The following is a 19,211-nucleotide window of genomic DNA, read 5'->3' on the forward strand; positions in this document are numbered from 1 at the left end:
CACCTTCCGCCGACCACTGGCGACAACATCGATGTACTGTGGAGACCTCACGCCCCACGTGTTGAGCAATTCGGCGGTACGTCCACCCGGCCTCCCGCATGCCCACTATACGCCCTCGCTCAAAGTCCGTCAACTGCACATACGGTTCACGTCCACGCTGTCGCGGCATGCTACCAGTGTTAAAGACTGCGATGGAGCTCCGTATGCCACGGTAAACTGGCTGACACTGACGGCGGCGGTGCACAAATGCTGCGCAGCTAGCGCCATTCGACGGCCAACACCGGGGTTCCTGGTGTGTCCGCTGTGCCGTGCGTGTGATCATTGCTTGTACAGCCCTCTCGCAGTGTCCGGAGCAAGTACGGTGGGTCTGACACACCGGTGTCACTGTGTTCTTTTTTCCATTTCCAGGAGTGTATTTATCGTCCATGTTTCACTTCCATACATGGCTACACTCCATACAAATACTTTCAGAAATGACTTCCTGACACTTAAATCTATACTCGATGTTAACAAATTTCTCTTCTTCAGAAACGCTTTCCTTGCCATAGCCAGTCTACATTTTATATCCTCTCTACTTCGGCCAACATCAGTTATTTTGCTCCCCAAATAGCAAAACTCCATTCCTACTTTAAGTGTCTGATTTCCTAATCTTATTCCCTCGGCATCACCTGACTTAATTTGACTACATTCCATTATCCTCATTTTGCTTTTGTTGATGTTCATCTTACATCCTTCTTTCAAGACACTGTCCATGCCGTTCAACTGTTCTTCCAAGTCCTTTGCTGTCTCTGACAGAATTACAATGTCATCAGCGAACCTCAAAGTTTTTATTTCTTCTCCATGGATTTTAATACCTACTCTGAATTTTTCTTTTGTTTCCTTCACTGCTTGTTCAATATACAGATTGAAGAACATCGGGGAGAGACTACAACCCTGTATCACTCCCTTCCCAACCACTTCTTCCCTTTCATGTCCCTCGACTCTTATAACTGCCATCTGGTTTCTGTACAAATTTTAAATAGCCTTTCGCTCCCTGTATTTTACCCCTGCCACCTTCAGAATTTGAAAGAGAATATTCCAGTCAACATTGTCAAAAGCTTTCTCTAAGTCTACAAATGCTAAAAACGTAGGTTTGCCCTTCCTTAATCTAGCTTCTAAGATAAGTCGTACGGTCAATATTGCCTCACGTGTTCCAACATTTCTACGGAAACCAAACTGATCTTCCCCGAGGTCGGCTTCTACTAGTTTTTCGATTCGTCTGTAAAGAATTCGTGTTAGTATTTTGCAGCTGTGACTTATTAAACTGATAGTTCGGTAATTTTCACATCTGTCAACACCTGCTTTCTTTGGGATTGGAATTATTATGTTCTTCTTGAAGTCTGATGGTATTTCGCCTGTTTCATACATCTTGCTCACCAGATGGTAGAGTTTTGTCAGGACTGGCTCTCCCAAGGCCGTCAGTAGTTCTAATGGAATGTTGTCTACTCCGGGGGCCTTGTTTCGACTTAGGTCTTTCAGTGCTCTGTCAAACTCTTCACGCAGTATCTTATCTCCCATTTCATCTTCATCTACATCCTCTTCCATTTCCATAATATTGTCCTCAAGTACATCGCCCTTGTATAGTCCCTCTATATACTCCTTCCACCTTTCTGCTTTCCCTTCTTTGCTTAGAACTGGGATTCCATCTGAGCTCTTGATATTCATACAAGTGGTTCTCTTCTCTCCAAAGGTCTCTTTAATTTTCCTGTAGGCAGTATCTATCTTACCCCTAGTGAGACAAGCCTCTACATCCTTACATTTGTCCTCTAGCCATACCTGCTTAGCCATTTTGCACTTCCTGTTGATCTCATTTCTGAGACGTTTGTATTCCTTTTTTCCTGCTTCATTTACTGCATTTTTATATTTTCTCCTTTCATCAATTAAATTCAGTATTTCATCTGTCACCCAAGGATTTCTACTAGCCCTAGTCCTCCATATAAGATCTACAAAACACTAATTATGAAGCAACTTTTCTCCCAAAATACATACAATTATATGCTCATTACGCAGCTTAATATTAATATTTGTAACTTTTTTACCAGCAATATCAACACAATGTACGTCACTGAAAAGTGACTAGAATAATGACAAGCTAGGCGATGCACAGGCAGTTTGGATTATATTAGAAGTGCTTTGTGTTACATAGAAAAATAGTGAGGAGATCTTCGAGAATGTATAACATGTCAGAAAACAAAAATACACAGTACACACATAAAAGGAAAAAAAAGCTAATGTACCTTCGACATCCCAAGAGAAATTGTCCTTGTGAATGTGCAACAGATAACAAAAAATCTTTCCTTTTAAATGACAATAAATTATCCACAAAACATGTTAATGAAGAATACATTGAGATCCATATGATAATGATTAGGCTACTGTAACTAAACATCATCAAACAGAACAACAATTTTACTACATCCTCACATTACTGCACCGAAGATGAGAAGTCAGATTATACGAGGTTGGTATCCATATTACTGGCGTTATTTGTCTTGGCTGGCCTGAGATATTCCATGATTGCACCTACTGAACCTGACAATCACATCTTTTCAGTAACTGTAATGAAATGCTTGTTAAAAAGGTTTGCAATACTGCACATACATCTGTTACTAATAGATTATTTACTTTTAATGCTATCTGCTCCTCATCTCTGGTTCTACCAGTCTCCTCCTTCACCACATTCCATAGTGTCTATTTTGTCATCGGATATAACAGTCTTTTTCTGAGAATGCATTTTCTTTGATATCTGTATTATTATCTTTGACACTTTTCCAACATTTCTTGTAATGGGCTATAGCATCAAAATCAGAGCTGTTTCTCACTGACAGATATTGTTTCTTTTTAGTCTTATAATAAGCCTTTACTTCTCACGTAATCCATGGCTTCCCTGTAGGCATTGGTCTTATCTGGGTTAATGCTGGGTGAACACAGTTTTCAAGTAAGTTAAGCACTTTGTTAATGAATTTATGTTTTTCATTGTCATGAGTTTTGTACAAATGTCTTCAGCTCTTTTGCCTTTCTTGATTTTCCTAAAATAATCAATTTTTGACTTACTGTTTACATCATTGAACTCAAATTTACTAGTTTTTGTATCCTGATTAGTAATAACATTTAACATAAGGAACTGCATATCATGATCTGACAGGCCATTGATTATTGGTTTTGTAATTTAATTTTGTTCATTACGCCTTTCTATAAAGATATTATCAATGGCTGTTTCTGAACAATTAGTTACCCTAGTTGAGAAGTTTACACCAGGCATTAAGCTGAATGATAATGTTACTGACTCATATTCTAACTGGAAGAATTTTTAAGAAACTCTACATTAAGATCACAAGCAACTAATATTTCGTTGCTTTTTTCTGTTAAATGGGCCCAACATATCTTCAAGATGATTATGAACAAATCAGAATTACTTGCAGGTGCTTTTATTATAACAAGGGATTTATTATGACACTCTACTTCAGTCACTAATGGTTCTATATGCAGCTCTAAGCAAAATTGATAGACTATGTTCTTAAATTTATGGCAATTCCTGACCAATATGGAAACCACTCCTTTCTGCTCTACAAAAGTGAGATGCTGACATAAATTCTGGAACCTTTCACACATTAATAGAAGTGGTTGCACGATGTTCAAAGAGAAAGATTTTATCATCTGAGGTTGATAATTAATTCATCAATTCAAGTAAATAGTCATATATCTAAAAACAAAGATGATGTGACTTACCATACGAAAGCGCTGGCAGGTCGATAGAAACACAAACAAACACAATCATGTTTGTTTGTGTGTCTATCGACCTGCCAGCGCTTTCATATGGTAAGTCACATCATCTTTGTTTTTAGATATATTTTTCCTGTGTGGAATGTTTCCCTCTATTACATTCATATCAAGTAAATAGTCAATTTTACTTTCCAGTCCTTGAATATTTTGATGCAATAAAGAGAGCTGGCACTTCACACTGAGAGCAACAATTGATTGGAATTGAAATTTCTGGTGACTGTTGAAAATGTTCAAGCAACAGCCATTCGTACTGATGCAGTATGCTGGAATTACATTGTTCATTTCTTTCACATACTGAGGGTTTGTTTGAAAAAACCTAGTTTCTTCTGTCTTTATACTAAAAGAAAGTGTTGCTCTGACATTTGTAACCACTAGTACTTCACTAATTTTTTGTGCCTTGTCTACACTTACATCTGCTTGAGGCTCATCCATTTTTACCTGAAGCAGCAGGACAAATTTACTTTTCACATTCACCACAAAGCTGCCGGAAGAAGTTCTAAACTCATTATGTCTATTAGCTGTTCCCACTTCCAACCTCTTTTTACCCTTCTCCCTCCTTAACATGTCCTGATGTCTGTAGGGCAGAAATTCCCCCCCCCCCCCCCCCCCCGTTACACCATATTCCCTACCTCTACAGCATTCATACAAAATCACTGAAGAGGCTCACTTCCCCCAATCCCACACCACTATTCACCTCAATGGAAAAGTACTGCATCCATCAGATACCATCCTGGAACTAACAATTCTATGGCACATCAGGCACTTTTCACTCATGGTACAAAACAGTTTAGAAAGAATAAGTCAACTAAATTACCAATAAACAATAAAACAAACTTACATAATTTTGGCACATTCGCAGCAGTATAAAAACAAACTAATTTCTCAATCAAACTACTTAACACTTACACTACCTTCTGAAAATATGAACTAAGTAATCAAGTGATATTCCCTACTTAAAGTACTAAAAAAAAAAAAAAAAAAAAAAAAAAAAAAAAAAAAAAAAAACCACAAGATTCTGTAAGTGTATCATTGCAAAATGTAAACAAAAATACCATTACAACCCAAATCAATGAACATTTTGCATTTTCTGGAATAATACACAAAGAAAATTAAACCTTCAATAGTAAACTTAAAACCACACTAATACATGTATTTGATGAGTAATTTGTACTAAAGTAATGTGTATTACAATCTAATTAACTTATCTTTACGAGTGCACAAAACTCGCACGTCCTACATAGCACAGGACTGCCAATAGTCTGAAAACTGATGTCAGTTTCCTTTCCCACATCCCTTTTTACAGGTGCTACATTGGTTCAATAATACAAAATGCAACTACGTTAAACTGAAAAACAGAATTTTTTCTCTACTGAAACATCTATGTTTTATATTATTTGAGGAGAACTGTTGGACGTCTATAACTTGATTAGATTTACTTTCATTCCAATTGATCCATAGTGAGGAGGTCCTCCAGGATGTGGACCATGTCAGAAAAACAACAATACATGACAAATATTTACAACAAAAACAAATAAGCTGATGTACCATTCCACAGGTCCCAAGTGGAATGATCATCTTTTTTAATGAACACTATATGAAAGAGTCATTTTACAAATACTAATGCACTGAATTTAAAATTAAAAAGTTTTTAATTTATTTATAAGGTAATAAACATGTAATACAACTACTATAATACTTATTTACAATGAACACATTACTGCACTGAAATGGTGATAGAGGGAAACATTCCACGTGGGAAAAATATATCTAAAAACAAAGATGCTGTACATCTTGAGATATATATATATATATATATAAAGAAAGATGATGAGACTTACCAAACAAAAGCTCTGGCAGGTCGATAGACACACAAACAAACACAAACACACACACAAAATTCTAGCTTTCGCAACAAACGGTTGCTTCGTCAGGAAAGAGGGAAGGAGAGGGAAAGATGAAAGGAGGTGGGTTTTAAGGGAGAGGGTAAGGAGTCATTCTGCTTGTGTCTGTGTATAGGCCTTTACAAATGTCTGCTTGTGTCTGTGTATATGCGGATGGATATGTGTGTGTGTGCAAGTGTATACCCGTCCTTTTTTCCCCCTAAGGTAAGTCTTTCCGCTCCCGGGATTGGAATGACTCCTTACCCTCTCCCTTAAAACCCACTTCCTTTCATCTTTCCCTCTCCTTCCCTCTTTCCTGACGAAGCAACCGTTTGTTGCGAAAGCTAGAAATTTGTGTGTATGTTTGTGTTTGTTTGTGTGTCTATCGACCTGCCAGCGCTTTTGTTTGGTAAGTCTCATCACTTTCTTTCTTTTTAGATATATTTTTTCCACGTGGAATGTTTCCCTCTGTTATATATATATATATTTTTCATACCAGATCTCCAGTTGCTTTCTAGTTCACCTTTATCTCTCCCCATATATTTTTATCTTTCATTTTCATTTCAACCTCATGTTACACTTTCCACCTTCTAATACCATGTCACCCTCACAACACCCCCACAACGACCCCATTAAGTTTTCACCTCAAAAAACTATCCAATCTCCTGGTTTCCCACCTCCAGAAAGGCAACTCACTCACCCTTCACAACCTTTCCAGCAAACCTCAACCACCTCTCATTGCACACAAACCCAGTCTTTCCCATCTACTCAATCTCCCACTTCCAGCTCCACTCCCTCCAAAACCTCAAAATTCCAATCAACACAATTTGGTACCACAACACCCTAATTCAGTAGTTAACCTTTCCTCCAAACCTCTCTCCCAATCCGAAACCTCTGTCCTATCCAAAGGCCTCACCTTCAGCCCCACTCCCAGATTCAACCAAACAGCCCTCGTCAAAGATTTACTGTCCTACACTCGTACTCTCTGCTGGAAGTATCACTTTGCCACGAAGAAAAATGATCCTAATCCTACCCCTAATGATCCAACTCCCCAAGACACTATCAAAATTGAACCCTGCCTGGAACAGTTACGTCCTCCGTCACAGTGGGACCCACCTCCTCTTCCTCAAAATCACCCTCTCCAAACGTTCCAGGAATTTCTGACTTCCAGCCTTGCCTCTCAATCCTTCTTAAAAAACCTTAATCCTACTCCCAACATCACCACTGCTGAAGCCCAGGCTATCCGTGATCTGAAGGCTGACCAGTCCATCGTCATTCTTCCGGCGGACAAGGGTTCCACGACCGTGGTACTTGATCGTCGGGAGTATGTGGCTGAGGGACTGCGTCAGCTTTCAGACAACACCACATACAAAGTTTGCCAAGGTAATCCCATTCCTTATGTCCAGGTGGAGCTTCAAGGAATCCTCAGAACCTTAGGCCCCCTACAAAACCTTTCACCTGACTCCATCAACCTCCTGACCCCACCGACACCCCGCACCCCTACCTTCTACCTTCTTCCTAAAATTCACAAACCCAATCATCCCAGCCGCCCCATTGTAGCTGGTTACCAAGCCCCCACAGAATGTATCTCTGCCTACGTAGATCAACACCTTCAACCCATTACGTGCAGTCTCCCATCCTTCATCAAAGACACCAACCACTTTCTCGAACGCCTGGAATCCTTACCCAATCCGTTACCCCCAGAAACCATCCTTGTAACCATTGATGCCACTTCCTTATACACAAATATCCTGCACGTCCAGGGCCTCGCTGCGATGGAGCACTTCCTTTCACGCTGATCACCTGCCACCCTACCTAAAACCTCTTTCCTCATTACCTTAGCCAGCTTCATCCTGACCCACAACTTCTTCACTTTTGAAGGCCAGACATACCAACAATTAAAGGGAACAGCCATGGGTACCAGGATGGCCCCTTCGTACGCCAACCTGAAGGCCAGACATACCAACAATTAAAGGGAACAGCCATGGGTACCAGGATGGCCCCTTCGTACGCCAACCTATTCATGGGTCGCTTAGAGGAAGCCTTTTTGGTTACCCAGGCCTGCCAACCCAAAGTTTGGTACAGATTTATTGATGACATCTTCATGATCTGGACTCACAGTGAAGAAGAACTCCAGAATTTCCTCTCCAACCTCAACTCCTTTGGTTCCATCAGATTCACCTGGTCCTACTCCAAATCCCATGCCACTTTCCTTGATGTTGACCTCCACCTGTCCAATGGCCAGCTTCACACGTCCGTCCACATCAAACCCACCAACAAGCAACAGTACCTCCATTATGACAGCTGCCACCCATTCCACATCAAACGGTCCCTTCCCTACAGCATAGGTCTTCGTGTCAAACGAATCTGCTCCAGTCCGGAATCCCTGAACCATTACACCAACAACCTGACAACAGATTTCGCATCCCGCAACTACCCTCCCGACCTGGTACAAAAGCAAATAACCAGAGCCACTTCCTCATCCTCTCAAACCCAGAACCTCCCACAGAAGAACCACAAAAGTGCCCCACTTGTGACAGGATACTTTCCGGGACTGGATCAGATTCTGAATGTGGCTCTCCAGCAGGGATACGACTTCCTCAAATCCTGCCCTGAAATGAGATCCATCCTTCATGAAATCCTCCCCACTCCACCAAGAGCGTCTTTCCGCCGTCCACCTAACCTTCGTAACCTCTTAGTTCATCCCTATGAAATCCCCAAACCACCTTCCCTACCCTCTGGCTCCTACCCTTGTAACCGCCCCCGGTGTAAAACCTGTCCCATGCACCCTCCCACCACCACCTACTCCAGTCCTGTAACCCGGAAGGTGTACACGATCAAAGGCAGAGCCACGTGTGAAAGCACCCACGTGATCTACCAACTGACCTACCTACACTGTGACGCATTCTATGTGGGAATGACCAGCAACAAACTGTCCATTCGCATGAATGGACACAGGCAGACAGTGTTTGTTGGTAATGAGGATCACCCTGTGGCTAAACATGCCTTGGTGCACGGCCAGCACGTCTTGGCACAGTGTTACACCGTCCGGGTTATCTGGAGACTTCCCACTAACACCAACCTATCTGAACTCCAGAGATGGGAACTTGCTCTTCAATATATCCTCTCTTCCCGTTATCCACCAGGACTGAATCTCCGCTAATTTCAAGTTGCCGCCACTCATACCTCACCTGTCATTCAACAACATCTTTGCCTCTGCACTTCTGCCTCGACTGACATCTCTGCCCAAACTCTTTGTCTTTAAATATGTCTGCTTGTGTCTGTATATGTGTGGATGGATATGTGTGTGTGTGTGTGCGCGCGCGAGTGTATACCTGTCCTTTTTTCCCCCTAAGGTAAGTCTTTTCGCTCCCGGGATTGGAATGACTTCTTACCCTCTCCCTTAAAACCCTAATCCTTTCGTCTTTCCCTCTCCTTCCCTCTTTCCTGAAGAAGCAACCGTTGGTTGCGAAAGCTAGAATTTTGTGTGTATGTTTGTGTGTCTGTCGACCTGCCAGCACCTTCATTTGGTAAGTCACATCATCTTTGTTTTTAGATATATTTTTCCCACGTGGAATGTTTCCCTCTATTATATTCACACACACACACACACACACACACACACACACACACACAAAATCAGTTGACGGTATGATATATCAGCGCAATCTTCTGGCGATCTTCAGGTGAATACTGATGAGCAACACACAAAGCTCCTCTATTTAATATCCTGCCGGCACAAGCATGCTGTCTTAGTTGATATTACACATGTGCTAGTTGAGCACATGTACTTCTGCTGTAAGTCTGTGCACCACTCAGCGGATCCTCCATGGTGAAAGCTCTCCTTTTCAATATCAAAACTATTGTCTTTGTACAGTAAGATCGCAGGATGATGCTGATTAAGTAGTGTATAAAGTTTTTGTATAATCGGGTCCCATGCAGAATTTAACTGGAAACCTCTGTCTTAATTCGTAAGGGATTTAGACATTCATCTTTGCACTAATTCACTGAAGATTAACTTCCAGAAATTTGACAAACAGACCACAATTTTTGTTTCATTATATTTCATTGAATGACCAAAGTTTATACAGTGTTTAGCAATAGTGGACGTATTTGCTTGGAGAAGGTGAGTATGGCACCGATGTTCTAGAATTTAATCCTGTACTGTCACATCTATGTTTGTCTTTTGCAGTCATTCCAGGTGAGAACCGATTCAATAATATGAGCACATTCAATGCATTTTTATGTGACAGAACAGTATAGGAAATTTTGAATATTTGGTGCAATTAGATTGTATGGGAATGGTGTGAAACACTATATGATAAGCAGTAACAACCACATATTAGTAAAAAGTAACGAATAAAAGGAAACAGTCACAGTGTAGTTGAGGCACTGAGCAGTAAACAGGCACATAAAGAAGACTGAAATTGTTGCTTAAATTTTGGAGCATGTCACCCTTCAGGCTACAAAAAACACACACACACACACACACACACACACACACACACACACACACACACACACACACACACGTACACTGTCCTGACTGGCTACAATGTACTGGTACTATAGCCCAATTGACTATTGGGGTGATGGGCTAAGTCAGGCAGAGTTAGAGCAAGGAACAAGTAGGTGGGAAGTGAAAGAAGTGGGTGGAGCTTATTTTTATTTAAGAGGAAAAGCTTAGTATGATTTCAGCCTTGTTCATGTGCCTGTCATGTACTTAACCGTATGATAGTATTGTCAAGAAAGAAATGTGTGCCACTGAAAAGCAACTGAATACAATTTACTTACTCAGAATTTCATTAACTTGATGATAAAGCTCTCCTCCTTTAATCTTCAAAAATACATTCAGAATAACACTTGCACCACTGGAACTGCTAGGTTCAGCATCCATTAAACCATCCAGCAAACTGTCTGTGAACGGTATGACTTGAAATTGTGGTAGCTTTGAACACACTATCTGTTAAAAACAAATACATGTATTGTGTTATTTTTCTGACAAGGTTTTAAAATATTAATAACCTAATAACCCAATAATAATTGGTTATGAACCATAGATTAAAACTGAAGAAACTAAAAGGGCAGAAATTTAAGGGGATGGAACCTGGATAAACTGAAAGAACCAGAGGTTGTAGAGAGTTTCAGAGAGAGCATTAGGGGATGATTGACAAATACAGGTGAAAGGAATACAGTAGAAGAAGAACTGGTAGCTTTGAGAGAGAAAATAGTGAAGGTAGCAGAGGATCAAGTAGATAAAATAATGAGGGCTAGCAGAAATCCTTGGGTAACAGATGAGATAATGAATTTAATTGATGAAAGGAGAAAACATAAAAATGCAGTAAACAAAGCGGGCAAAAAGGAATACAAACTCTCAAAAATGAGATCGACAGGAAGTGCAAAATGGCTAAGCAAGAATGACTAGAGACCAAATGTAAGGATGTAGAGGCATATATCAATAGGGGTACGACAGATACCACCTATAGGAAAATTAAAGAGATGTTTGGAGAAAAGAGAACTGCCTGTATGAATATCAAGAGTTCAGATGGGAAACCAGTCCTAAGCAAAGAAGGGAAAGTAGAAAGGTGGAAGGAGTATATAGAGGGTCTATACAAGGGTGATGCACTTGAGGGCAACACTATGGAAATGAAAGAGGACGTAGATGAAGATGAAATGGGAGGTATGATTGCGTGTGAAGAATTTGACAGAGCACTGAAAGACCTAAGTCAAAACAATGCCCCGGAAGTACACAACATTTCATTAGAACTAATAATAACCTTGGGAGAGCCAGCCACGACAAAACTCTTACCATCTGGTGAGCAAGATGTATGAGACACGTGAAATACTCTCAGACTTAAAGAAGAATATAATAATTCCAAACCCAAAGAAAGCAGGTGTCAACAGGTGTGAAAATTACCAAGCTATCGGTTTAATAAGTCATGGCTGCGAAACATTAACATGAATTCTTTACAGGTGAATGGAAAAACTAGTAGAAGCTGACCTCAGGGAAGATCAGTATGGATTCTGTAGAAATGTTGCAACACACAAGGCAATACTGACCCTGCAGCTTATCTTAGAAGATATATTAAGGAAAAGCAAACCTACATTTCTAGCATTTGTAGACTTAGAGAAAGTTTTTGAAAATGTTGACTGAAATACTCTCTTTCAAATTCTGAAGGTGGCAGCGGTAAAATACAGGGAGCGAATAAATATTTACAATTTGTACAGAAAACAGATGGCAATTATAAGAGTCGAAGGGCATGAAAGGGAAGTAGCAGTTGAGAAGGGAGTAACACAGTGTTGTAGCCTATCCCCAACATTATTCAGTCTGTCTATCAAGCAAGCAGTAAAGGAAACAAAAGAAAACTTTGGAATAGGAATTAAAATCCACAGAGAAGAAATAAAAACTTTGAGGTCTGCCAATGACAGAGTAATTCTGCCAGAGACAGCAGGGTCTGGAAGAGCAGTTGAATGGATTGGACAGTGTCTTGAAAGGAGAATATAAGATGAACATCAACAAAACCAAAATGAGAATATTAAATCAGGTGATGCTGAGAAATTAGATTACAAAATGAGACACTTAAAGTAGTAGATGAGATTTGCTATTTGGGGAGCAAAATAACTGATGATGGTAGAAGTAGAGAGGGTATAAAATGTAGATTGGCTATGGCAAGAAAAGTGTATCTGAAGAAGAGAAATTTGTTAACATTGATTATAGACTTAAGTCTCAGAAAGTCTTTTCTGAAAGTATTTGTATGGAGTGTAGCCATGTATGGAATTGAAACATGGACAATGAATAGTTTAGACAAGGAGATAATGGAAGCTTTCGAAATGTGGTGCTACAGAAGAATCCTGAAGATTAGATGGATAGATCATGTAACTAATGACGAGGTACTGAACAGAATTAGGGAGAAGAGGAATTTGTGGCACAACCGGACTAAAAGAAGGGATCAGTTGGTAAGAAACCTTCCGAGACATCAAGGGACCACCAATTTAGTATTGTGAGGGAAGCATAGAGGGTAAAATTCGTAGAGGGAGACCATGAGATGAATGCACTAAGCAGATTCAAAAGGAAATAGGTTGCAGCAGTTATTCAGATATGAAGAAGCTTGCACACAGATAGAGTAGCATGGAGAGCTGCATCAAACCAGCATCTGGGCTGAAGACAAAAACAAAAACAAAAACAACAACAACAACAACAACAACAACAACAACCTCCTACCCCCATTTTCCCTCCACGCACACATATTATTTCTGGTCATTGTTCACTGCAGTGGTTTTAAGGTTCAAGGTTATCTACTATGGCCAACACAACCAAATTCAAACGAAAAACGGCTGAACTAGTCAGAAGCCGGGATTCAGTTAACTCTGAAGTCCTTCCACCCAAGTCATGTGTTGTTTTTTCATCCTCTAATCACTCCACCTTTCTATGGCTTCATTTTAACCCTTTCTTTTTCCTGCTCTTCACTGTCTACTTCAATCCCTGATCACTGTCACCTTCCTTATACGAGGGCTATCCACAAAGTACATTACGTTTTGGAATTAAAAATAAATAAAGTATTGGAACCTTTTTTATTATATACAGATGAAAGCCACACTTAAATACTACTTTTCTACATAGTTGCCATTTAAATTAAGGCACTTATCATAGCGATGGACAAGCTTGGAAATTCCTTCGTTGTAAAATTCGGCCCCCTGAGCCTTCAACCACGTGGTTACCTCTTCTTGAAGCTGTGCGTTGTCATCAAAACACTGCATAGCCAACCACTTCTTCATTGCTGGGAATAAGTGGAAGTAGCTCGGTGCCAGGTCGGGACTGTATGGCGGATGAGGAAAACAACTCCCACTTAAAAGATTCGAGAAATTCACGAGTGGCATTTGCCGTGTGGGCCCAGGCGTTGTTGTGAATCAGCAAGATCTTTGAGCCCAACTTTCACCTGCGCTTGTTTTGTATTGCTCTTCTGAGGTTGTGCAGAGTTTGGCAATACCTTTGAGAGTTTATTGTAGTGCCTCTTTCCAGGAAATCCACAAAAATCACACCTTTCCTGTCCCAAAAGACAGTCACCATCACCTTCCTTGGCGACGTTGTCTGCATGCATTTCTTGGGTTTTTGGAGGGAATCTGAGTGCCCCCACTGCATTGACTGCAATTTTGTCTCGCAGTTCACATGCTTAACCCATGTTTCGTAACCAGTAACGATGCTATCGAGTAATGAGTCGCCATCTTTCTCGTAAGCGTCCAAAAACATTAACGCTGCAGCCATTCGCTGATTTTTGTGAATCTCTGTCAAGATTTTTGGTATCCATCTTGCACAAAACTTGTGGCAACCAAGCTTTTCGGTAATGATTTCATGCAACAAACTTCGTGAAATTTGTGGAAAACTCAGAGAGTTCCATTATTGTGAAATTACGGTTTTCAAGGAGCGCGGCATCGACTTTTTCGACAAGTTCGGCAGTCACTATGCTGGGTCTTCCACTTCGCTCTTCATCGTGAACGTTAGTTCGGCCATTTTTAAATTTTATGACCCACTGACGCACTCCACCTTCAGTGATTATGTTGTCCCCATACACTTCACAAAGCTGCCGATAGATTTCTATCGGTGTACAGTTTTTTGCAGTCAGAAACCTTATTACAGCACGCACTTCACACTTCGCGTCATTTTCAATTAACGCTGACATTTCAAACTGTCACAGTAACTCAACGGAGTACAGCACGAACCTCTCACTAGCACGGCAGGATGCCGACTGAGCGGCGGAATGCCATGACACCAAGATGACCGCACTAGCCCCGCCCCTAACGGACACAAACGAAAACGTAATGTACTTTGTGGATAGCCCTCGTATCACAATCTGCTTCATGCACTCAAATGCAAATCCCTGGACAGATGACAACATTCTTTTCATAAAACACCATTGAGAAAATTTAGAGACTTGGCATTTGCAGTTGACTGCAGTACAATTTTACTATCAAATGGTTCAAATAGCTCTGAGCATTATGGGACTTAACATCTGAGGTCATCAGCCCCCTAGAACTTGGAACTACTTAAACCTAACTAACCTAAGGACATCACATATATCCATGCCCGAGGCAGGATTTGAACCTGCGACCATAGCAGGTGTGCAGTTCCAGGCTGAAACACCTAGAACCGCTCAGCCACAGTGGCGGGTTTTTACTATCACCAACATACAATTTGCATAAGGAACATGAAGACAAGCAAATAGAAATTAGAACTTGTACATTCACCATATGTTGGCTTGTGGAGTATATATGTAGATGTCATACAAATCTCATTTTTCTGTTCCCTTATATCACACTCTCCTTGCCCCTTCAACTCTTAGAAGTCACATTTTCACAACACTTTGATGACCCACTTTGTTTCCTCTGCTACCCTTTTTACACAGTTACACAAGCACAGCGGTCCAGTACACAAGCACAGCAGTCCTTTTGGATGCAACAATGTGACACAAATACAATGAAAAACATACTGTATGCTTCTTTCAGACACGGTTACATTCTATAAAGCCCATCTCACACAGAGTAAGATTTGGTGCACTCTTACATGCCGACTCATGTGGTGGCCCACTTGTGGGCTTTGTCTGTTAACCGATTGCCCTGCAGGGAACTGTGTATGTTTCCCCTGACAGGTTTAGTGCTATTTTTCCTTATGAGGCCTAGTTGGGTTCCCTGCATGCTAACTGTACTGACCCAATAAGGAACCCTGTTTGGTGACTGACGTCACAGCCTACAGGACCGGAACTGGCTGTGAGACAAATAACACCAGTTAACCCTTGATGCCAAACAGAACATCACACATTAGCTGGCGAACCTGCAATCTTTCTCAAACAGTTGTAAAAACCTACTTGGTAAAAAAAAAAAAAAATGATTCTCACGCATCTTATAACTTCATTCGTCAGTTTCATGATGAACTGCCTATCATTTAGTTACTTGTCATATTTATTGTGATATTTTACGATTAAGTAAACTACTGGAAGTAGTTCGGGAAGTCTTCAGTGAAAAATAGAGGTTGCTAAGAATTTGCATTTGGAGCATGTTAGGTCATATGTTGCTGAATATGAAATGTAGCTAACATATTGAAGTTTTCTGTGAACTCTGAAGGATATTGCTGTATCATCAATGTTCAGAAAATGGATTGTATGTAAAGTGTTTCATCCTGAGCTCAGCCACCAGCAAAAAGGCCAGAATGAAATCTTCATAAAATTCCTTGTAATCCTAAATGGTTTCAGATATCACAACAACATTTTGGCAAATGACAGTATACAAAGAGGAGAGTATTTTACCATATGATTAATATGCGGAAGTTCCATATCTACTGTGATATTCAAGTGACTACAGATTTTTGCAGTGAAATTATGTAATATTTAACCCTCAAGCAGGAGCACCTATGTATAAAGTGCGTGAACCACAAATAAAATTGTTTCACACTGTTCCAGCGTTGTCTCACAATCGTGATACCATTATTACTTCAGGTAACACAGCGATAAACTGTGTTGTCATACATCCAAGAGATGAGCAATAATACAACATAAAAAGCGAGCTAGGTGAGGAAAAAATGTACAATCTGTGCAAGAAAATAATCTAGATTATGAGCTAGCAGCACTGTCCCACAATGAAGAAGTCGTCTATGAGATAATTAGTAATCAAACAAGTGGTTGGCTGGGATCTGATACGACTGTGCAGTTTAATGCTTCAAGTGGTTCATTACTGTGGGGAAGCATCTGTCTATGGCAAGACTGATTAACTGAGAATTTATTGCATTACTGTTTAATACAACAGTGCTTCAGCTCATATTATGCAAATTTAATTTATCCTTTTTTTTTGTTAATCTCAGATTAAACTGTGATTTCGCTCATATAAATTTATCTTTGCAACATAAAAACAGCCACTCTTTATATATGTATGTAGAGCATTGCATGTCTGCTCATGTTATGAAAAACAGCGTGCCCACTCGAAGGCTAAGCACCCTCAATAGCTGGTGAAATGAGAATAACTGTGCATTTGGAACAACATGTGTGAAGAAATTACAGTTTATTTTTTTACTGAGACTTGGCATTTTCATAAACTATTGGCATGTCTTTGCATCAGTTGCCGTTTTATGACTGTCGCAATTTCAACTGCATTAGAATGTCAGTGAAATGAATATTTATAAACTCTGCTGCACTTGGGCAAAGGACACCGATTAATGTGGCAACAAAGAGTCTCATGTATTACTCAAAACTCATCAATGATTACGTTTCTCTGAAGAAAAATAAAGCACACACCATGGTATCTTTTCTTTTCTATTTCTACACATAATAAGGGATTGCACTTTTTCACCACAAACATCTTTCAGTTTGTTGAAAATATTGGTGATCTGTTTACACTTTGATACGTAGATGAGTGGATTTTGCAAATTTAAATGTTTTCATATTTCTCAAAGCATCAAGATACAGAAATGAAATTCTCTGTCCAATGTCAATCCATATCATTCATTATTAAAAAAGACACTGGAGTACAGGATTCTATTAAAATTTCAAAAGACATATCAATTTATTTTTGCCAGACCTCTTATTCCCTTTAGTTTTTTTCAGAGAGAAGTTATCAGTGGCTAGTTTTCAGTAATATGTTAAATTACCTTGTTGGCATATTCACTTCTGCTTCTTTTGCCAAAACAAAGCAGAGTTTGTAAATATTTATGGAACTGACATTACAATGCAATTGAAACTGTCAAAAAATCGTAAAACAGCAACTGATTGAAAGACAAGTTGATAGTTTATAAAAATGTCCATCTCAGTACAAAAATAAAGTGAAATTTCCTCACATATGTTGTTTCCAAACCACAATAATTCTTGGTTCACCAGCTATCGATGGTGCTTAAATGTTGCATCATTTCATTGTAAAAGACCTGTAGTCACTTTAATACAGTGGTAGATATGGAAGTTTTGCATATTAATCATATGGCAAAATACTGTCCTCTGTGTGTACTATCATTTCATTTCACAAAATCTTGTTCCAGTACCTGATACCATTGGTGAGATATGAGGTATTTCGTGAATACTTCATTCTGGCTTTTTTGCTGGCAAGCGGATTCAGACAAAGTGCTTTATATATGATCCATTTTCTTTTGATTGGTAATAGATAGCAATATCCCTAAAATTTTAAAGAAAAATTCAATGTGTTAGCTACATTTCATATATAGCAAAATATGACCTAATATGCACCACGCACGAATTCATAACAACCTGTATTTTTCACTGCCAACTTTCTAAAATTCTTGCAGTAGTTTACTTAATCATAAAATTACACAATACATATGACCATTAACAAAATGATAGGCAGTTCCTCATGAAGCTGATGAATGAAGCTATATGATGTGTGAGAATCAAATTTTTTCACAAAACAATTGTTTGAGAAACATTGCAGCTCGGCCGGCTCACACATCCTGCCATTCAAGGAGTCAAGCCAGCCAGCTAGGTTTCGTGTCAAATCATACATGCATCATACAGGTTCAGCATGCAAGATAGCCATCACCCCCACCTGCTAGCTGGCAGCCATGCATGTCATCTAGCAAACATGCTGAGAACCTTACTGCATGTGAGACAGCCTTAAGTATGTATTTTCTGTTTTGCACTACAATTACTAAATGCTACTGCCCATCTACATTAGTCATTATGTTTGTGTTGCTCCAAAATGAAATCAAAAACAACAGAACAATTATTGTAAAATATAGAAATTTACAATGAAAAAAGATTAACTATCATTACATATTGTGGTTTCTTGTAGTTGCATTCTAGCTTCGTTTGTACATCGTATACCTTATGTCACTACCACTGAGATAGTAAAGAGCTATCACATCACATCACAACACATGTTCAGGTCTGCTCAGTACTGTTTTTATCACACCTATCTGGTTCAAATGGCTCTGAGCACTATGGGACTTAACATCTGAGGTCATCAGTTCCCTAGAACTTAGAACTAGAACTACTTAAACCCAACTAACCTAAGGACATCATACACATCCATGCCCGAGGCAGGATTTGAACCTGCGACCGTAGCGGTCACCCAGTTCCAGACTGAAGCGCCTACAGCTGCTCAGCCACACCGGCCGGCCACACCTATCTGACTGAACACAAGTTTCCTATGTATGTATGTATGTATGTATGTATGCACATAATGAGATGCTTCTCTCAGAGAACTCAATCTCACATGTCTATGGCACAAAGATTGTTAACAATTTATATTCAAATAGTATTCAGTTTCCTCTCAATGAACTGCAAAGAAAACTTAAGCTGGGCTTAACAAAAGCAGTATTTGTGAGAATCTGTGTAAGGGTGCAACATGAGTTCACAACTAAATACTAATTTTTAAAGTATAATGTGATGCACTTTTGCATTATAAGTAGCTGACTATCTGCAAATTTTTGGGCTTTATAAATAAGAAGAGTGAGTTTTATGAGTAATAAAATGGACTAAAATGGGAATAGTGTGAATGGTATGATGTCAATAAGAAAGT

The 19,211-nt window shown here is 39.7% G+C and overlaps 1 protein-coding gene across 3 annotated transcripts in view; it reads right to left on the bottom strand.

Moving 5' to 3' along the window:
* The window catches only part of LOC126236902 (maestro heat-like repeat-containing protein family member 1), a 295,906-nt gene that overhangs the window by 137,143 nt on the left and 139,552 nt on the right, over nucleotides 1–19,211 (bottom strand). For all 3 annotated transcript variants that reach the window (XM_049946551.1, XM_049946549.1, XM_049946550.1), the window contains exon 19: nucleotides 10,497–10,665. In XM_049946551.1, coding sequence (XP_049802508.1) covers nucleotides 10,497–10,665 — 169 coding nt within the window. The remainder of the gene's footprint in view (nucleotides 1–10,496; nucleotides 10,666–19,211) is intronic.

This window comes from Schistocerca nitens, chromosome 2 (assembly GCF_023898315.1).
Source record: "Schistocerca nitens isolate TAMUIC-IGC-003100 chromosome 2, iqSchNite1.1, whole genome shotgun sequence".
Taxonomy (NCBI): domain Eukaryota; kingdom Metazoa; phylum Arthropoda; class Insecta; order Orthoptera; family Acrididae; genus Schistocerca; species Schistocerca nitens.